The 21,222-nt window shown below is 48.6% G+C and overlaps 1 protein-coding gene across 1 annotated transcript in view; it reads right to left on the bottom strand.

The window, feature by feature from the left end:
- Positions 1–4,306: 4,306 nt before the first annotated feature.
- Positions 4,307–21,222, bottom strand: part of LOC308575578 (uncharacterized protein) — a gene marked incomplete at its 5' end in the record, with an annotated part of 30,954 nt that continues 14,038 nt past the window's right edge. Inside the window, 10 exons of the mRNA XM_081174330.1 lie at positions 4,307–4,862; positions 8,138–8,341; positions 9,201–9,309; positions 11,086–11,300; positions 12,178–12,293; positions 12,919–13,042; positions 14,223–14,391; positions 15,372–15,526; positions 16,970–17,073; positions 18,887–19,380. Of these exons, the coding sequence (XP_081030456.1) occupies positions 4,706–4,862; positions 8,138–8,341; positions 9,201–9,309; positions 11,086–11,300; positions 12,178–12,293; positions 12,919–13,042; positions 14,223–14,391; positions 15,372–15,526; positions 16,970–17,073; positions 18,887–19,380 (1,847 nt within the window). The 3' untranslated portion in view covers positions 4,307–4,705. The remainder of the gene's footprint in view (positions 4,863–8,137; positions 8,342–9,200; positions 9,310–11,085; positions 11,301–12,177; positions 12,294–12,918; positions 13,043–14,222; positions 14,392–15,371; positions 15,527–16,969; positions 17,074–18,886; positions 19,381–21,222) is intronic.

The raw sequence follows: 21,222 nt of genomic DNA on the forward strand, positions 1-21,222 counted from the left end.
GCATCGTTTTTTGTTTCTTGTTCCGTGCTCATAATCTTAAAAAGCGGGCCGCTGGAGATCGCCTGCCCTGGAATGACAAAGGCAGGAGATGGCACAGCACTGGAGAGAATGATTGTTCTCACCAGGCAGTGGGAAGTGGCTCTGTGGTAGAGCATCTCTGTTGCAGCAGGCAGAAGGTCCGGAGTTCGATCCCCAGCACCTCTGGGTAGCACTGGGGGAGATTCCCTGTCCAAAAACCCGGAGGGCTGCTGCCAGTCAGTATGGACAGTAGGGAGCTCCATGGACCATTGGCTCTGACTCAGCAGAAGGACATTTCCTATATTCCCCCATCAGGCTCTGATTGGTGTGTGTGCAAGCTTTTGAGCTACACAGAGCGCTTTATGATTTTGCACCTTTCTGCCTGGGAAAGAGCTGTGTGAGGATGGAAAGCTGCCAAGAGGCAGCCCAGGTGAGGCAGCTGCTTGCACCAAAGGGCCCACGTGGGGAACAGTGCCAAATTCTTATCACATGTGACTCAGTGAAATAAACAGGAGCTGCACAAATAAGGGAAGTTTATGAGCATGTGAGGCCTTCAAATTTGGTGTGGCCGTATCAATTTAAGGGGAGTGTGTGTATGTGTAGATATCAGCCAGAAACTAGCCCAGGGGGTAATGTAGCCCCCAGGCTAAAAACGCTCCTGCAACCTTGATTTATTCCCTATCTTTTTATTTGCTGGCTGAAGACACTGTACAAAGAACAGAGTTGTGATTATTAACAACCTGTCTGCTTTTTTGAAGGGGGAAAAACGGTTTCTAGCTCTTGTGGCCGAGATGCTAATGTGTGAAAAATGTGACTGCCGTGTTCTTGACAGACGCAAGTCAAAGCAGCCAAATAGTGTAGTAAAATTATGCAGCAGGGCAGTGTGCTTCATAATTTCTGCCTTCGGAGAGCACCAGCCGCTTTGACTTCGCCCCAAGTGTTGAAGCGTGGTGTTCCACTGTGTGTGGCAAAGGATTCTGGGATGTGTTCTGGGGTGTGCACTCAACACAAAGGGTACCTTGCCCAGGCCGGTTGAAGTTACCTGCTGACTCAAGTGAGTGAAGAACAAATCCCCCCAGTAGATTTAATGCTTCCTTGCAATGTGTGCTGCAGGGCAAGATTGACCTGTCCAATGAACCTTGTTCACCATTTCCAGTCATCGTCTAGAGCAGGGCCAGCGGTGGAGCAAGCCGATCGGGCACCTGGGGCAGCGCGCATGCCCTGCACCCATGGGCGGGGCAAGCTGGGGCAGGACGCTCCGCCCTACAGTTGAGGGGGAAGCGGTGGGCAGACCGTTTGGGGCAGCGGGGAGCCGGTGGGCACCCAAGCCACCGCGTCACTCCCAGGAGAGACACGTGGCTCAGGCGCACTGCAGGCCCCACGGTGAGTGCCACCCAGCATTTTGTCACCTCCCTCAGTGGTGACACGTGCTGCAGCCTGCCCCCACCGCACCCCCCCTTCCTCCAACCCTGAGCAGGGCTGTGGGCCGAGGCCAGAGGTCAAATGTGGCCCCCAGGAGTTCTCTGCCCAGCCCTTGGGACTCCTCCCAGGCCACACCCTCTCGCTGGCCCTCCTTCAGGGCTTTTGCTTGCCAGGATGTGTCCTTCAAGTCTGACTGTGTGTCTGCTTGCCTGGATGGGGAAAGGAGAGGGGTCTGCACAACCTCCTGGTTTCTGCCAGGCTGGGGAAGTTGCCCATTGTACCATATTATTTTTGCCTCCCTTATATGCCTGTTGTGATTATAAAAAGGAACCCCCCCCCCATTTATTTCACCTCGAGCTCCTTGGAGGAGAGTTGAATCATAGAATTGTAGAGCTGGAGGGGGCCACCATGGTTCATCTAGTTTGACCCCCTGCAATGCAGGAATCTTTTGCCCAGTGTGGGGCTCGAACTCACAACCCTGAGATTAAGAGTCTGATGCTCTACCAACTGAGCAATCCATCAGGATGTGGGCTGAGTCTGAAAGTTTGTCAATCTTTTAAGCCATCTTCTTAAGCCATCTTGCCGGGTGCGGTGGGTGCGTCTCCTTTTTGACAATTTATTAACATTTTAGGGGAACTGGGTTGTGTTTTTTGTTGTTGTCACTGTCTTCGCTTGCCATTGCCCTCACTCGCTCTCAGTGATGTCATTATCAAGTCAGATTTGACAGGCTGCACAGAGTGGCGATGCCATTCTAAGCTAGGGTTGCCATATTTCAAAAAGTGTAAATACGGACACAAAAGTTGTTGAAGCCATCACGAGGAGCTCTGCGTGCCTCTTTCCCCACGCCCCTCCTTTCCCTTCTTCCCTCACGCCCTTCACGCCCACCGCTGAAGCCTCTCTCTGAAGCTTTCCGCCAAATGTGTCCGGAGAAACGGAGGAGGCGATTGTTAGGCTGGAACTGGGAGCTGCCTCCATGGCCCACCAAACCTCAGCAGAGCCAATAGCTGCATTATGGGCAAGAGAAGCCCCATGAGGAAGCTGAGGCCACAGTAGGGTGAGAGTAGTGGTGGGGTGGAAAGATGGCGTGTGCTTTTTGAGATATTTTATGGGAAATTGGCAAAAATGACACTGCCAATATGGGCTGCCATATCTCCTGATTTTCCAGGACATTTTCTTGCCGAATTCTACCTGGATGCTGCTTCTGACTGCAGTATTACGGGCATGTCTGGGAAATTCCAGGTGTACCCTATCTAAGCAGTATGCCCGTAAGGGGGCCTTGAAAGGGTGAGGTGCTTCAGTTGGAGCTGGCACTGGAGGCTGGTCCATTGGGGCAAATGGGGCACTGCTCTGAGTCTGCCCTCTGCCAGCCCCCACCTGCCTGCCTTTTTTACTTACAAGCAGCCAAAGGGGCAGCCGTCTTGCAGAGCTCAGAAGGCAGGCAGAGGAGGAGGATGGGGACGAGGGATGGAAGGATTCCAGTTCTCCCAGTTTCTCATTCTTAAATCCAGTTCCCCACATTTTGCAACAATTTGAAATTTATTGATTAAAGAAAATTCCCCGTGAAAATTCACCAGCATTTTTAGTACGAATTTCTCCTAATAAACACATTTTCATATGCAGTTTTGGTGAACGTACACATTTTTGCAAGCAATTTCCCCTAATGCAATGCATTTTTGTGTCTTTTTTACAATTTTTTTAATGCATGCTTTCCCTTAAAATGTGCATTTTAAAAAATGGTTGGAAAACTGTAACCCGAAATTGGGAAAAGTGTGAATTTTGAAGGATAGCTCTGTTTCTGTTCACACATCGTTTCAGAAAGGGCAAGTTGGATAGATTTGGCTTTGAATGCATACTGAATTGAATTCTTCCTCTGTCCCTAATGGGGCAGAAACAAGAGCTCCTTAGCTCTGCCTGCCATTGGCTGTGGCTCCAGCTGTCATTGACTCTGGCTCCGCCTACTTTGCCCTCCCTGCTTTCTGCTCCACCCAATGGGCACCAGCTGCCACTGGGAGCAGGCATGGGGAACCAATGGCCCTCCACAAGACTGTGAATATGTTTGTATAGTTCAAGTATTTCCTGGCAGAAATGAGCACCCTGCTGAAAGTCCTTGTTTGACCCCAAAGTAAAAACTGGACACTATTCCATCCTAACCTGACAATAATTGAGAGTTGGCGCTCTGTGTGCTGTTGCATTTCTTTGATGGCTTCCAAACAAGTCCTGTTGTTTTGCTGAGCCTCACCTCCCAAGAAAACCCACATGATAAGGCAGGGATGGTGAACGGCCCACTGGATCTGGCCATGGCGGGTTTTTTCCCTCTGGCCTTATTTGCTCCCCTCTTTCCCTTCCTCCTCCTCTCCTGCTGGCTTCCTCTGCCCAAGTAGGGAGAGCTCATTGCTTTGAAAATGTTGATCTGATGGCACCTGCAACCTCCACTTGCATCTTAATTTGAACCAACCTCATCTGTACATTCTGAAACAATATGCAACCCAAAGCACAGGGTACCACCCCTCCCCCAAAATGCATATAACTAGGAAAATCATGCCTTAAAATGCATGTATTTGTGTCCCTGGTATAACATCAACAGTGTGTTCTATTAGGGGATATTGCATTAGGATTGGGGAGAAATTAGATTCAGTTCTCATCTGAAGCTGAATCTATCAAATCTGCACTGTCCGAAACCCATGCGTGAACCAAAGCACAGCTTTCTGTTAAAATTCACCCTCATACGAAATTTGCCTTGCAGTTTTCCAAGTAAACAATGGTTTAAAAAAAGCATATGTAGAACCAAGATTGACAGCTCTTTCCATCTTTATTTAGGAGTGCACACACAAAAAAAATGCTGTTGAATTTTCAGGAGGATTTTTTAAAAAACACCAAAATGTTGTAGACATGCTAGGAACTGAACTGGAAAACTGGAAAAACGAGATTTGGTGGGTCCCTGCAGCAGAGACTAGCCTAAGCCCCTTCCACCTTAAAGTGTCCTTGCAGGGTGGAGGGCTTGGCTGGTCAGATCCTCAAACACAAGAAGCCCTTTAAGGAGATGAGGATTGCCCCCCCCCATTTTTTTGCAGGTCTCCAGCTGTGAGTTTTTCACACTTGGACATGTCAGCCAGGCTAGAATGGTGTCCTAGCCTATTACGATTAACAGAATGTCTCGACTTTGCTATGCTGGTGGAAGAAGGCACTTAGGGGTTTTTTTATTGTTGAAGGTGGTACATTGCAGGCAGTGGAGGCCCTGCTGCGCCTGGGGCCACACCTTTGAGGCTCAGCTACTTTTGGCTGGGTCGGCGGCTGCCCCATCTCCTTTTCCTGTGTTTTCAAGCGGCCTGGGATCTTTAAACATTCTCATGTCCAGGAAAATGTCGTCCTGATGGGAAGGGGTTCCTTTGCAGCCCTCGTCGCCTTTCTGCTGCTCCAAGTTCCTAGAAGAAGACAAATAATGAAGCTGGATGGGGGTGGGGAGAGAGAGAGAGACGTTTGGGGGAATATTATGGGTTCCTGCAAATCCTTCTGCTTAGGTCCAGGTATTCTTACAAACTGACTCCTCCCCAGCTCAGCTCAATAAGAAAATGAGGGGCTGGGGATGGAGGGTGAAGAAAACTCGCCAAGCCAGCTAATGTTGCACTGTTGCTGCTCAGGACACCGAAGGTTCATGGGGCTTAGCTGTACCACCTGTACCACAACTGAAGGCGGTCCTGTTTAGGGAAGTTTTTAATGTCTGACACACTATTATTTTTAATATTCAGTTGGAAGCCGCCCAGAGTGGCTGGGGAAACCCAGCCAGATGGGCGGGGTATAAATAAATTGTTGTTGTTGTTGTTGTTGTTGTTGTTGTTGTTGTTTTGTTGTTGTTGTCTGTCTGCCTCTGCAGAGGGGAGCCTGGCCGGCTGGCCCTTGGCAAGGAGACTTGGGACACGGCGGGAAGGCTAGGCTCCAGGATCCCGAGTCCTCTGGCGGCAGGCAGGGTGGGGATCCCTGCATGGGGGCGCCTGCCTCGTACCCCTTCAAAACCATGCGCCTGGGGCTACGACCCCCCTGGCCCTCCCCCTGGATTAGAAGGCCCGGATAGGTCTTTAGAGCAGGTGTGCCTTAGCTGGTTTAACCTTCGTTTCCCCACATAGTCCTACTGGATTTGATACTAAAGGCCTCTGAACTTCAGGCTTGCGTTTCCGTTTTTAAAAGAAAGTATTTCGGAAGGCAGGGGATGTTTTAAGAGGCACACAGGACCCTCTTGTCCGTGTAATCCAAGCTGACTTCAGCTGGAGTTGCTGTTTGCTCAAGGGAGGTTGTTCTGCCATAAGAATGTAAGAAGATTCCTGCAGTATCAGGCCAAAGGCCCATTAGTCTCACAGTGGTCACTCCGATGCCCCCGTGGAAAGCCTCCAAGCAGTACAGCAGCACTCCCCCCCCATGTGATTTCCATGAACGTGCCAGGTGATGTGTTGAAAAGCTTTCCTTGATTGACTTCCATCGCTTACACTGCACTTCCTATATACATTTTAAGGCAGATTGTATCTGTTATTCCATATTATTCCCATACAATCTCACACAAATCAGTCAATGAAATTTTATTAATATTTTCATATTGAGATATTTGTAGAATAAATTTGGAAGAAATTCTTCCAACTTTTCTTCTTTTCTCTCTCTATTTTTTCTTCTCTCTTCTTTTGTTCTTTTTTTATATATGTGTGCTTCTCTGAAATATGTATGTATGTATGTATGTATGTATGTATGTATGTATGTATGTATTTGCAAGATTTTGTAATAATTATGTTAAATAAATTAATAAAAAAGAAAAGGAAAAGCTTTCCTTGAGTTCTGTACTGATCTGGGGTATTTTTTTGATTAAGGGGTATGTGCAGCCGGCAACTGGACTGCTTCTCCTCACAAGCTAGTCTTTCAGCTAGCGGAGGAGCTGGCGACTGCTCTGCCGCACTCTTGGATTCAAATGTCAAGATGCTGATCAGCAAAGAAAAAGCAAGTATCACTTCTCTCTCAGGAATATGCAGCCATTCCCCCAAATTTGCAGGAGGAAATTTCCGTGGGGTCCAAGGTTATTTCGTTTTTAGGCACCTTGAGTTAATCATTTGTCTCTGCAAATTAACGGAGGTAATCCAGGGCCTGAATGCAGACTTTACCTTCACGCCAAATTGCTCAAAGCAATTTTAAACAGAAGATAAGAGTCACGGTGGGGTTGGATTAGATGACCTCCCCGTAGCGTTGGGCAGAAATTCGATTCCGTTTGCACTTAAAGGGGAATTTACCTTTCGAAAAACAAGATGCAAATCAACCCACAGCCATCTTTCGAAATGCACGCTTCTCTGAATTTTGCAATGCTGTTCCTCTGCTAAGCAATGCGTACCAAAATGCATATACCAGTACTTCTGTACAGCATGCATATAAATTTGTATCTTAATGGAAATAACATGCAAAACTGCATGGTAAAAAGATGTTTTAGAGCAAACAAACCCGATTTATCTGATTGCCAAATCTGGTGCTAAGGGCAGCAGCTCTTGGTCCCTAAACTGTGGGAACCTATCCCTGGGCCTTTTTGTGGGAGTTTAATATCATGTCTACCATGTGACAATGGCAACAGCAAATTCAGCTTCTTTGCGTCATAAGCCAGTTTCATCTGTGTAAGTTGATTATCTGCACACTTTGTGGGTAATCTGCATGATATAGGCAGATAATTTATGCGGTTACGATTGGCATACATTGACAAGCCAAATGATGCCCATTCCATGTTTTGAATTAAGAGAGGGGGTAGCCGAAATGATGACAATTCCTGTGTATGAATCATGACATGAAAAGGCACAATCTCTTCTGTTTGTATTATAATAGCTCTATAAGCATTGCTAGCATAAGTACCTTCATGTGTCCTTTGACTATTTTAGGTAAAATGCTGGAATGTTGTGTTTTCCTTGATGCAAGTCACTTCTCCGCCACTGGTGGCTTACTAAATGGAAGGAAGGCAGTGTGGTGCAGTGGTTAGAGTGTCCAACTAAGACCTGGGAGACCAGGGCCATGAAGCTCATTGGGTGACCTTGTGCCAATCACTCTTAGCCTAGCCTACCTGATAGGGTTGTTGTGTGAATAAAATTGTGGGGGACCAGTTATGCCAACTTGAGGTCCTTGGATAAAAGCTCTTGGATACATGCGATGAATACATCTACTTTATGTTGGCTACATATCTGAACACCTTAAGATTATCATGAGCAATGACCAGGTTTCTGTCTATGTTTGGATACATGGATTAAGAGCCTAAGAAGAACCTTTTGCATTAGGCCAAGGATTCATCTACTCCAGCAACCTGTTCTCACAGTGACCAGCCAGATGCCCCCCAGAGGATAAGAATTCAAACTCAACTCCTGGGGCTGTCTGTGTGCAAGCCCTGCACTTTGGAAGACAGGCTCCCAGCCATTTTTTCTTTGTTGATTATATAGAATGAATATGTCCCCTTACCAATTCCCATCACTTTTCTGAACCTTTTCCAACTCTCCAATACCCTTTCTGAGCTGAGGCAAACTGAACCTTTCGAAACTCTGCCAATTTTAGCCACTGATTTTAAAACTGCACTGTTGTGGGGTTTTTTTTGGTCTCTCAGAATTCCCAAACAATGCCAGGTACCAAGGGTTGGTGCTGATAAGCAAACAAATGTGGTTAAGGAATGAGGAGGGGAAAAGGCAGATCTACTTACTGGTTCTCTACATCTTCGATGGTATCAGGTAGTGGCATGTTCAGGGTCTCTGGAAGGAAGCAGGCGGCAATGCCAGAGATGATGGGAGCTGCCCCATAGATCAGAAGGGGGAGAGATGGGGAATACTCGCCAGTCATCCTCACCAAGGGAGCCACGATCCCGCCGACACGAGCCATGGTGTTCCCAAACCCCATCCCGGTCTGCCTGCCATGCAATGGACAGAAAGTTGACAAAGGGGAAAAGCCTTAAGCCTGGGAAACCTCTGCTGCCCCAACAGATGACCCCAGACTTCAACTCCCATCAGACCCAGCCAGCATGGCCAGTGACCCAGGATGATGGGAGCTGCAGTCTAGCAATGCCTGTAGGGCCACAGGTTCCCTATTGCTGGCCTAAATAGATTGGTGCCTGGTGCTCATTGGGACTGGTAGGGCAAAAGGCAGGGAGCCCAACACTAGGGGGAGCCAGAGCCTACGACAGGCAGAGACGACTCATTCTGGTTTTGCTCTCCTCTTCCTCCCTGCTGAGTTCTACATGGAGCAACACTGAGATTGAGGAGGAGGAGGAAGCTGCCAGGCAGTGCCAATCCCTGGGGTGGCTGGGAATATGAAGACTGGTGGAAGGCGGCTGGCGTATGGCAGACTGAGACTGGTGGGGCAGCGCCCCATTCACCCAAATGGGCCAGCCTCCACAGCAGCCAGGTTACTTGAAGGATGGCTCCACCTGCCTGTTTTAAAAGATGGGCCTGCCTTAAATAGCTTGGGTCTAGGGGGCTTACGCAGCTGTGTGTGCTCAGGCCACAGAGGCCACTTTAGAAATTAAAAGGAATAGCAGTGGGCAGCACTGTATACCCATCAACTGCCCTGGAAAAGCTGGGACATCTCATTTCCCCACATCCCAGAAGAGTGCGGCGGCCATTTTGGGTGCCTCACATGACTTCGGGCTGATATCTTGCGCCAAAAACAGCATTTATTTCCGGGTACGCAAGACGGTTCTGATGGTATTCCAGGATAACCGCCCATATAAAATGGCCCACAGTTAAGAGCTTCCACTAAGTCTGAGGTACCTGATCACCGTGGGGTAAAGCTCTCCTGTGTATAAGAAGACACAGTTGAAAGAGGCTGCCAAGCACCCTTTCCCAAAGACAGCAAAGACAGTGCGCAGGATCTGCATATCTGGGGAGAAGATCAACTCAAATGATTTTGCAAACAACTATTGTTCAGAGCCCTTCAGCCCCCCAACAAATTCTGTTACCGTTTTGACCTTTGGTTTCTTGCCATTATTTGACTTCCTGTTCCACTTTGCATTTGGCATACATTTCCTGCCCCCACCACCTCAGTCTTAAGATAAGGTTTTCTCCCTCTGTCACCAGCCAAATGACCTTTCTCAGTTTGTCAGTGTTGTGTCACCAGCAGTCTTCGTCTCAGAACTATTAGAGCATTTGTGAACATTCTGTGTCTCACCTGCAGCTCAGCCAATAAAAAGGGTGGCAGCCTGAAGGTGGCAGGCAACAGCCACATTTTAAGCCTTATTATATAAGTTTTCGGCAACCTTTGGTGAACACTGGCATTGACACTGTGAATGTTGATGCTCCCATCACCAGCAAGAGTGAAGTCAAGGCACTTTCCTTGAGTGAAACGATGCATTATGTTAAATAAGAAATTGCATTTAAAATGTCTGTTTGTGGTTTTAAAATAACAGCTGTTGGGATGGGGCTGGGAGCTGATCAGGGCTGGCGCTGTGGTTTAATCCTTTCCCACTATGCTGTGATTTCAACAAAAAGTTCCTCCCTCACCTTCTTGTTTTCTGTTTTATGGTTTTCAACTTTTACCTGTAAATCACTCAGAAAACTTTAGCTGTTGGGTATTATGCACAAATGTAAAATAAGCAAATGAATTAATGAATTAAAATTTGCCTGGAGGAAGGAAGCTGTTAGTAAGAAAAATGCACCCCGCATATGCTCAGGGGCTCTTTCACCTATTCTTCCACGTGCTTTTGAGCCAGAAGCATGAACCTGTAGTCTCAGTCACAAGGTCTTATGCCACACAGTTCTAGGACTTAATCCCATTTCACACTGAAAACAAACAGCCTTTCCTCCTCCACAGGAAACCCTGTTGGGAGCCTATAACCCTAGGAATCTGCTTTCAGCACCCTCACCAGACTACAGTTCCCAAGAGGTCTTTGGAGGGCACCCAAACACCTCAAGCAGTAGAAAAACAGACTGTTCTCTATTTTGTGGGAGGAACTCTAGCACATACCAGGAAACATAGGTTTGCAGAAGCATGTTTTGTTTTATTTTGAATTGTATTGTTTTGCTGCTTGGTGGTTTGCCACCCTGGACTCCTTTAGAAAGAAGAAGGGCAGAGTGGACGTTGAATAAATCAATAGGTGGATAAATAAATAAAGTGGATGAAATCATTCTGTATCCCTGGTGCAGCATACTTATGTCTTTATATATGTTGGAAGCTGCCCAGAGTGGCTGGGTCAGCCCAGTCAGATGGGTGGGGTACAAATAATAAAATATTATTATTATTGTTGTTGTTGTTGTTGTTGTTGTTGTTGTTGTTGTTGTTGTTGTTGTTGTTGTTGTTATTATTACCCACTTGAAAAAATAAGATGCCCTGGGATTTTCTTGGAGGAAGAGCCATGGGATATAAATTTAATGCATAAAGCAAATAAATAAGAAACAAACTGTTTGCAGTTTGGAAAGTGATGGGGACGTACCGTACATTGAAAAGTATGGGGTGGAATAGTGACTAACAGGAAGATACATGAACACCTTGCAAACAAATCAAGATGAACATTTGTTGTCAATGTATAACCTCCCAGGAAACGAATTGGAGCAAGTGCTCAATAAATCCAACTTCCGCATAAGCTTTGTGCAAGCAAATCAGAACGAACGCTCAATGGTCTGGAGGAGCCCCTAAACTGCGGTTTATCTGGAGTCTCACCTTGGGGGACAAAGATGTTTCCGGCAATGGACAGGCCTGCTAGGATGAGAGTCAATGCCTGGGTGATCCTGCGGCCAAAGTAGCAAATCACAACAAAGGCAATGAGTTTCGCTGGGATATCGACAGCCCCAAAGATCACCTGGATGAGGTAGACGCTGACCCCAAAGTTCTGCAGGTCCATAGCCAACCCATAGTAGGCGAAGCTGGTGGAGAACCTGGTGGCGGATACAGCGAAAACACACAAATAAGCTGAGGGTTGTGGCTCAGGGGCAGAACATTTGCTCTGCGTAAAGGAAGTCCCAGGTTCAGTCTCCAGCGTTTCCAGGTAGAACGGAGGGACATCCCCGTCAGAAACCAGGTGAATCCACTTCCTGTCAGCGTAGATACTGAGTTAGCTCAATGCTCTTCAACCTTTGACCCTCCAGATGTTTTTGGACTCTGTTTTCCATCATTATTCTTTATGCACCATTATTTATTAAATTTGTTAGTCGCCTCCAACCCAAAGGGACTTACAACCAACCACCTATCGTTCCATTTACAGTGGTACCTCCAGTTTTGAGTGTCTCAGAAGCCGAACGTTTCGGTTTTCAAACGCCAAAAACCCAGAAGTAAATCCTTCCGTTTTTTAATGCACCTCGGAAGTCAAATGGCTTCCGCTGCATGTTTTTCAATTTTCTCCATTGAAATTGGAATTCTCCCTTTGCGCCTCAGTTTTTGAATGTTTCGGAAGCTGAACGGTCTTCTGGAAGGGATTACATTTGAAAACCAAGGTACCACTGTATATCCCAACATTTTCTCCACAGAGCTCAAGGTGTCACCTGTGGCTTCTGCCCTCATTTAGTCCCTCACAACAACCCTGTGAGGTAGGTTAGTCCAAGAAGGAGCCTGGGGGGGGCTGGTCATGCCCCCTCTCAAAAAAGCACAGCCCCCCAGCCCCCCACACTACACCCCTGCTCTAACCAACTGAGCAATTCCCCCCCCCCCCAATACTGAGCCAAGAAAACGATCTTTAAAGCGATCTGGCTTTTCTTCTTCCGCTTCTTTCATTCCCTCTCTTGCCTTCCCCACCAGCTGCTTCCACCTCAAACTTACCAGACGAAGCAAAGGCAGCACGTTACCCGTCGCACAACAGGCGATCGCACCAAGTCAGCTGCCGTGAAGTTGGACTTGGCGGAGGGTGCCTCTTTCTGTAGGCTGGCTTTCAAGACCTGCAAGAAAAAGGCAAGCAAGGGGTTGCCCGCCGCCTGCTGTGGTCTCCGGCCAAATTCCGCACATTTAGGGATGGAATGACGAGACGCCTGGAAACTTACTTAATGTTTAAGGGGAAGGACCATAGTTCCAGGTTCAAGTGCGTGCTTTGGATAAAGAAGGTTCCACATTCAATCCTCAACCTTTTTCGGTAGAGGTAGGGGGAAAGCCCCATTGGAAACCTTACAGATCAGCAGGCTAGTGAGGTTGGAGGCCAAACAGGCGAATCCACAACTTGCACCCCGATTGCAGAATTAGTGTATCCTGACTGCGGAATCAAGACTGTCGCAAAATACGCACAGCCATTTCTTGGATGGCTGGTCCACCTCGTCTTCTTCCTAAGGTTGCTACCATTCCCCACCTGCACTCCCAGGCAGGCTCCTGTTCCCTGTAGATGTTTGGCAGGCAGATATTCAAATGGTGCTGTTTTTTGGTTTTTTTTAACAGCAGAGAGGTGCATTTTTGTGTGTGTATGTTTTTTTGGGGGGAGCTGGCACTTCTGAATCACTACCTGTTGTGCAGATGCTAAAGGCTTAGAAGCGTAAACCAGGAAGAAAAGTAAGGAACGTTTCTTTCTCTCGCTACCTCGAGGCTCAGCTTCTGCCCTTGCTCCTTCTGCCCATTTATCCGTGCCACTTTTTGCAGCTCCTTGAGTGCCTGGTCCAGTTTGCCAGCTGTGGCATACCACCGGGCAGACTCTGTAAACCACCTGGGCAAGAGAAAAACAGAGAGGCAGCAAGGTGGGGGAACAGGGACACGGTGAGGTGAAAGCAGGTATATACAACCCCTAGGTAATGCCCATCCTGCTCTACAGAAGGAGCCCTTGGGTACTTGTTTAACAGCTCTGCCCTGCACCACAACATCTCCTTCTCCAACAAGCCCCTCCCTAGGTTCAGCTAGCTTTCCCCCCCTCTTAGGGCTTATACTTCTCTGCCTCCAATGGCTGTAAGCAGGGGTGCTGACTCCTAGAGGCTGAACCCCTTTGAACCCCCACCCCAATATTTGTTAGCGGGGGGCAGAGTTCCCACAATGTTTGTCCGGGATATGGCGGCTCCCCCCTCCCCCCTCCATGGTGGGGGAGCAGCCCCCGGCTCATGGCACTGGAGCCGCCCAGACACCCAGACATTGTGCACGATGGCGTTGTGTCTTGGTGTCATGTCCGATGTCTGGGCGTCACGTGCAGTATCACAACATCGTGCATGATGCCCGGATGCGACTCGTGACATCACGGCATCACACGCGATGTCAGCTGCGTCAATCACCCTCCCGAGTCAGCACGCTTGGCTGTAGGAAAGGCAGGAAACCAACAGTTGAAGCTTCCCTCTGATAATGTGCTGGGGAAGCTTTTATTGTTGAACTGCTGTTTGTCAATGATGCAAACACAGGACCTGCTCTTTAAAGCTGAATGGGAGCAAATGGCAGTCCAGGTTTTCTGCAGATTGCTCTTTGGTCCGATTCAGCTTTAAAGAGTTTTTTTGTGTGTGGGAGAAGCTTTAGAGAGAAATAAAGAGGGTGCCTGGACACAGAGCTTTAAAGCATGGGTTGTTCCTGGAAAGCGTGGATAAGCCCTATATCTTTATCTTTAATGTGGCATCCTTAAATGGGGATTGTGAGAGAGAAGAAGAGACATCCCTTTTTCTCCTCCTTGCTTGTCTAGTCTGCCCTTCCAGAAGCTTCCTTGTGACACTCCTCCCATTCCTCAAATGACCGGTGTCCTCCTTCGCAGCTCCCTCCTTCCTCCCCAGCTCCTTTCCCACAACCTCAGCTTTCCTCGCCTTCACCCACCAGTTCCCAGCCTCCCCACACAATTAATGTCAACGTTTTGGGCCAGGAACTCCCACCACTGCCACTCACAGCAGACAAGAGAGCAGGGCCACAGCGCCACCTACCAGCCGTACAGGAAGAAGGCGAAGTAAGGGAAGGAGACGGCCAGCTGGAGCCAGCGCCAGTCGCGGATGGCATAAGCTATGCCTGCGAGGATGAACTGCCCGACGCTGTAGCTGTATCCAGTCACCATGCTGATGGTGGCCCGGGAATGCATTGGGGTCCACTCTACCGCTGGAAGAGGAAAACCCCATGTTGCCGTCTAGCAATGTTCAAAGGAGTGAACACCCACCTAACTGATTCTGGGGTTTCTAACAAGAACTTTGACCTAAACTCTGCATCAAACAGAAAATTTTAAATCAGTACTTTCTTCCTGGAAGTACTCAAGGTTACACAGTACTGGCACCTTCTGCCCCCCTCCCCATGTTAAAAGTGTGGTACTTACTGTAACAATTTCGTGGTGAGTACCTCCCTCCCCTTTCTATATAAAAAAACACCGTATAAAACATATGGGACAGATTGAACTTCTCCAGTTCCTCTGGGACATAAATGTACATCAAAAGGAACACCCGAAAACCTTATTTGCAGCAGTGGAGAATTTAAAACACAAACCTAGCTAACGGTAAGGCACTGCTATATTTAGGTAGATTTATCACTTCTAAATATTTTGGCAGTTTAATCCCATGATTTGAATTCACACATGTAAATAATGAAGAACAGGTTTTGTTAGTCCGATATCGTATGCTCTAAATGAGTGGAGATTTAAACCCAGATATCCCTTATTCTGTGCAACACTCACTACAACACAACATAGTGCCTCGGGGTGTGTGTGCACAAATCAGACCTGAACCCAGATCACAAGGCTGGGAAGTAGTCATCACTCATTCTACCCCATTGGTAATGAGGGATGAGTGTATCTGTCAATGATGATTGGCGTTTCTCTCGGGTTCTCATTTTACCAATCTTAGTCCTCCTTGTTTCCACATCAGTTTGCAAGTTTCTCATATTCTCAGAAAAACAACAACTGAAAAAAGAGATTCCAAGAATCAAACTCTCTCTCATCTGTAACTGGTTGTCTTTGGTGGCTATGACTGCCTGTGATTAATGGGAGAACAGTGCCCTTTGCACATGCACAGAGGCCTCAGGGAAGATTTGCAGCGTGCTTGGCTAATGTTTTAAGCCTTGGAACCAGTCACCAGAGGAAACTTACTTACACAGCGACACGCAGTTCAGCCCAATGCCTGAGAGAGCCATTCCTGACAGGAAGCGGAAGATGCAGTAAGCTGTGAAGCTGGGGGCGAAAGCGGCGCAGGACCCCGAAACAGCCATTTGGAGACAGGACCAGATCAACAAAGCTTTCCGGCCAAACCTAAACCAGGGAGGAACGAGTCTTGTTATAGACAGGGTGGTGGTCTCTGTGTGGGTGAAATCTGGAAGCGGCGGGAATGGAAGAATGATCTGGAAAAGGAGTGGGGGAGCTTTTACAGCCTGAGGGCCACATTTCCTTCTGCGCAACCTACCAGGGGCCACATGCCTGTGGTGGGCAGGACCAGAGGCAAAAGTGGGAGGAGCAAGGAATGTAAATATTATATTTGTACGGCGGGCCAGTTTCTGCACACGCCTCTCTCTCCTCAACCCAGACAAGCAAGAGGCGGTATCAGAGTTTGAGGGTGCATTCCAGCCAGGCATAAACACTCAAGGATGGTCTGGCTGGGGTGGCCTGGGGAGGCTCCTGAGGGCCAGAAAGAGAGAAATGGAGGGCAGAATTTGTCCCCCGGGCCTGGGGCTTCCCACCCAAGAGCTACTCTAGAAGCACCAAGGCGTAATGGCTGGAGAATGGAAAGAGAACACACCGTAGCTGCCAGCATCCTGGGAGGGCAAATCAGGACATGACCTCCCCCTGCATCTTGCCGCCTGCCACCCCTTACACGTCGCTGCCACCCATCGCCTTGGGTTTCCCCAAGGAAAGTGGCAGGATAAAACTAAAACCTTTGAGGATCATGGGACTAATTGAAGAAATTACGGGGCAAATGAAAATGTAGATGAGCCCAGAGTCAGATACTTCCACCGGCCCTGAGCCCACAGTGTACAGTGGTACCTCGGGTTACAGACGTTTCAGGTTACAGACGCTTCAGGTTACAGACTCCGCTAACCCAGAAATAGTACCTCAGGTTAAGAACTTTGCTTCAGGATGAGAACAGAAATTGTGCTCTGGCGGCAGCAGGAGGCCCCATTAGCTAAAGTGGTACCTCAGGTTAAGAACAGTTTCAGGTTAAGAACGGACCTCCAGAACGAATTAAGTTCTTAACCCAAGGTACCACTGTAATCCGGATAAGACTCTGGGACTGGGGGAAAGTAAGTTTCTGGCTAGGAAAAAAGTGGTCCTCTTCCCTGCACACACACACCGAGTTGACCCCAACATGGGGGCGTGGGCGTGGCATGACATCACACATGTGCTGCCCTCCCAACCCGGCCAGGCCGACTTGGCCCATCATGCCCCCCCCACCCTGAACAGCCACATTACCTTCATGAAAGGGATGCTCCAAGGCAAAGACTCTTCATCCTGGCTCATCCTTTTGAGGATTGCCATGGAATTTCCTTGAAAATATGGGGGGTGCCCTGGCCCCCCAGTCCCTCCTTTGATGGCGCCCCTGTCCCCACAACCTGCCATTTGACATTTTGCTTCTACTTATTAATCTAGTATGAATGTATTTTTTTTAAAACAACAACAACAAAGGATTCCTTGGCCCAGCTAGAACCAACCGCTCTGACGTGCATTCGCGACGTGCTTTCAAAGCGTGAAAAGCCTTACTTGTCTGAGAGGCCGCCGAATGCGACCGCACCCACTAGCACCCCCGCCATGTAGATTGACTGGGCCATCTGCTGCAGCGTCCGAAAGTCACACACCAGGTCCCACTGCGGGAGGGAGGGGGGAGGCGGTTAACACAAAAGCATCACCATCACCTGGCTTTTCCGAAACGCGAAGCAGAAAAGTTGACTTTGGGATATGTATCCAGTGGCGTAGCGTGGGGGTGCAGGGGGGGCCGGCCGCACCGGGCGCAACATCTGGGGGTTAGGGTTAGGGGGCGCAAATCCATGGGTTAGGGGGCACAAATTACTTGCCTTGCCCCGGGTGCTGACAACCCACGCTACGCCACTGTATGTATCTATAAAGCTCCATTTCCTTTTCCAACTTTCCATCTCGCACAGAAGATGGTGTGTGCTCAAGCTCCGCAGCTCCAAAAGGCATTCCTAGAACCATAGGTGGCCGAGGCAGTTTTTACTGCAAAAACTTTAATCCTTAAATCCCGTTGGCAAGAACAGTGGTACCTCAGGTTACAGACACTTCAGGTTACAGATGCTTCCGCTAACCCAGAAATAGAACCTCAGGTTAAGAACTTTGCTTCAGGATGAGAACTGAAATTGCGTGGCGGCGGCGCGGCGGCAGTGGGAGGCCCCATTAGCTAAAGTGGTGCTTCAGGTTAAAAACAGTTTCAGGTTAAGAACAGACCTCCAGAACGAATTAAATTCTTAACCCAAGGTACCACTGTATTGTGGCAATTGTGTTGAGTAGGAAATTGCTGAATTTAGACAAATGCAGGAGCAGTGGCGTAGCGTGGGGGGTGCAGGGGGGCCCGGCCGCACCAGGCACAACATCTGGGGGTTAGGGTTAGGGGGCGCAAATCCATGGGTTAGGGGGCGCAAATTACTTGCCTTGCCCCGGGTGCTGACAACCCACGCTACGCCACTGTGCAAGAGACCCCAGATACAGAACCTAGGATTTTCCTTCTGCAAAGCTGGTCCTCCACTTCTTAAGAATAGACGCCCCCCAACCCCCCCATATTTATATGGAGACTCTTCGCAGAGAGCTTTCGTGAATGATGGATTAGGAGAGGGTGGGGGGGGTTTGCAGGAGGGGGGAGGATTATTTAAATCACTAAACTTTTGCAAATAGATAATCACAATTTAGCTACTCAACATTGCTCCCTTAAAATCAGTCTTGGGCATAGTCATATTTCATATTGAATGTGGACATGTGGCCTATCTCTCCCCCCCCCTTTATTTGTGAAAAAAATTGTTACAGGAAGTCATCTGCATCATTGTTGGGGACCCTCCAGATTATTTAATTATTATTTGTATCCCGCCTTTCCACCAAGGAGCTCAAGGGGCCAAACATGTGTATCCCCCCCCTGCTTTCTCCACACAACAACCTTGGGAGGTAGGCCAGTCTAAGAGAGAGTGACTGGCTGATGGTCACCCAGCTGTGTGGGGATTTGTACCCTGGTTTCCCAGGTCCTCCCACACACTTAACATCTGCACTGACTCCGATTCCCATCACCCCAGACCCATAGCTGTCAAGCGTCCCTTATTTGGCGGGACAGTCCCTTATCCCAGTGCCATGTCCCGCTGCTGTCCCTTACTGATGAGGCTTCATTTGGCTGCTGGCTGGGCTTTCTGCCTTTGGCTCGGAGTGGCTCAGAAGTTGAATATACCTGTGCCCGGAAAATCCCTTATTTTGGCTGCTGACCCCTTATTTTCGAGGCTGCTGGTCCCTTATTTTCAAATCTGTAAGTTGACAGCTATGCCCAGACCAGGGACTGTAGTCTAGCAGCAAGTTCCCCCCGATCTACACAAATCCAGCCATGTCATCCAGAATCCCACTTCAGTCCCAACCCAATCCCAAAAAATGTGGTGAGGCATTGCTGATCCTCACCTAAGGCCTTCCTACCTCTGTCACAATGGTCGACGTGAAGACTTGGCCATCGTAGGTCCATCCGTCAAGGCAAGGCTCCAACTCTGCCTCTGTTCTCTCCAGCTCCGTGGAATTGGGCTCGAGGAAGTGCCACTGGGTGGTGACGAAGCGACGGCACTTCTGCAGCACCTGGTTGCCGTCTGTCGGGATGAAGGCTCTCAGAGGATCCCGACAGTCTGCGCCTTCGGTGACGTTGCTGCCGCCGCATGTGCTGTTAATGCCAGTGCGGCAGCGGTGCCCGGGGACGGCTGCTGTAAAATTCTGCAAGAGGTTGTGGGCTGCCATGAGGACCATCGGGAAGCAAAGCAGCAGCACGTTGAGGACCTGGAAACGGCCCATGCCGCCAACCTGATCCAAAAGTTGGGCAAAAGTCATCGCGGCCCAGAGACGCAGGACGGGCCCGGCTGAATCGGACGAGGCACGTTGGCCGATGTAGATGCAATGGCAGCAGAGGAAGGAGAAAATATATACTGGTATATATACTTGCAAACGTTAGGTGTTTGCTTGGTGATCTGGAGGTGCAAATCCCAAATGGACTTGCTAAAACGTAGAGATGGAAACCTCCAAGAACTGGCCCGGTGGAGGCTGTCAAAATGATTCCACGGCTGATTTCCTTTGCAGTGGTTGGAGCTGTACTGAAGGAATGAAACAGTTAAGAAGGACACTTCCCATGCCTCCTGCTGATGGGCAAACAGAGGGGACCTCTGCCCTCCTGCGTGTGCATTTCATATTTGAGCCTGCTCCAAGGTCACCCAGAAATGCGCCGCCGCTTATGTGCAGTTCCTACGAAGGAACCAGTAGGGCACCTTTCCCTCTCCCCCCTCTGCCTGCAGGAACGAAAGGTAGAATGAGGCTGAAAAGGCCAGAGCAAGACGAAAAGGCTCTGGAGAGGGGCTTGTTTTTCTGTGCTTCTGATTAAGCTCCTGCTGAGTTTCAGACGGCTTAGTCGGTTCCATTAGACCCACATCTCCTAAGAATGGAGGTATTAGTGAAAAGGGAGGGGTGCACATTTACGTCCAGCGAACTTGGGCGAGATGGTGGTAACAGGCAGAGGAATGAGCTGAGTCAGGCCCGGAATATGAACTTTTCCCCTTGAAGTCATTTGCATTCCTGGTATCAAAGAAAACATCACAACGATAAGCTTTATTTATGGGGGCTTTGCAGATCCGGGGGGGGGGTGTTGTTTGCTGCTCTGGGTGTTTGGTAAGACTTTTTCCACCCTTCTCTTGGTCTGGGATGCTTCCCGCTGAGGTCGCGTCATGAATCCCCAATGAATGTATCAGTCTGCATGGTGAACCCTTCTGCCTTTGACACATCCACATGTCACGAAAAATGGGGCTCTCTCAAGGGAGACCCTGCAATGTCCGCTATTGGTCAGTGGAAGGAAACAGAGTCACAGCCAGCTAAAATGAAAGGAAACTGCCCAGCCCTGTCAGAAAGACCACCCAAAATGTAATGAAAACATCAAAAAGAAAGAGGAGGTGTTTAGTGACACTGGAGCACACATGAGTACATAGTTTCGGAACTTGTCAACCACAATACTTTGTGAATTGCCTGTCTTGAACCGCCATTCAAATTCAGACACATTTTATTCCCCTCTCCAGGCATCTAAACACCCACTCTCCTTCTCCCTCCCAGATCTATTCTTCTTGCTCTTGCCCACATTTCCCCTCTTTGATAAGCAAATGACAGTTCCCTCTTCTGTGGACAAGCAACCCTCTCCAACTGGTAAGACATTCGCAGCTAGTTGAGGGGTTTCCTAGTTTCCTGGCTGTGTGACTTCAGAGGTGGCTGCTGGGGTGAGCTGTGGGACAAACACTGCTCACTTTTGGGTTTACTATATCATTTGCCATGAGTTTCATTCATAAGCAAGGTTTTCCATTCATAAAAAAACCTATTACTTCAGAGGAAAAGGTTATGAATTTATCCTTTCTGGGTGGTGCATGTGGGGTGGTGCATGCCCTCAATTTACAGCGCAACCAATAATTTCCAGCGCTTGATGGGAGGCGCTGATGGGCATTAATTACACAGCTCTGCAAAAGTGATCACAACTGCAAGGAACAGGTCTCATATATAAATTAAATGTTCATAAATGTACAAGGCAAACCATATGCATAAATATATAAACCACATGTCTGAAATAGTACAGGAGAGCAATCCTGAAGCCATTTTGATTCTCCCAAATTGACCTCAAATATTTCTCTGCAAGAAGGAAGGAAATGGAAAGGCTCCCCATTGTCTTTTGCTTACAAATCCTGCCTTAAGGGTGTATTTGTGTATGAATAGGGTGAGCCTGTGACCTCAGTTCAGGA

The sequence above is a fragment of the Podarcis bocagei genome (assembly GCF_964188305.1).
Source record: "Podarcis bocagei genome assembly, chromosome: 16".
Classification (NCBI taxonomy): domain Eukaryota; kingdom Metazoa; phylum Chordata; class Lepidosauria; order Squamata; family Lacertidae; genus Podarcis; species Podarcis bocagei.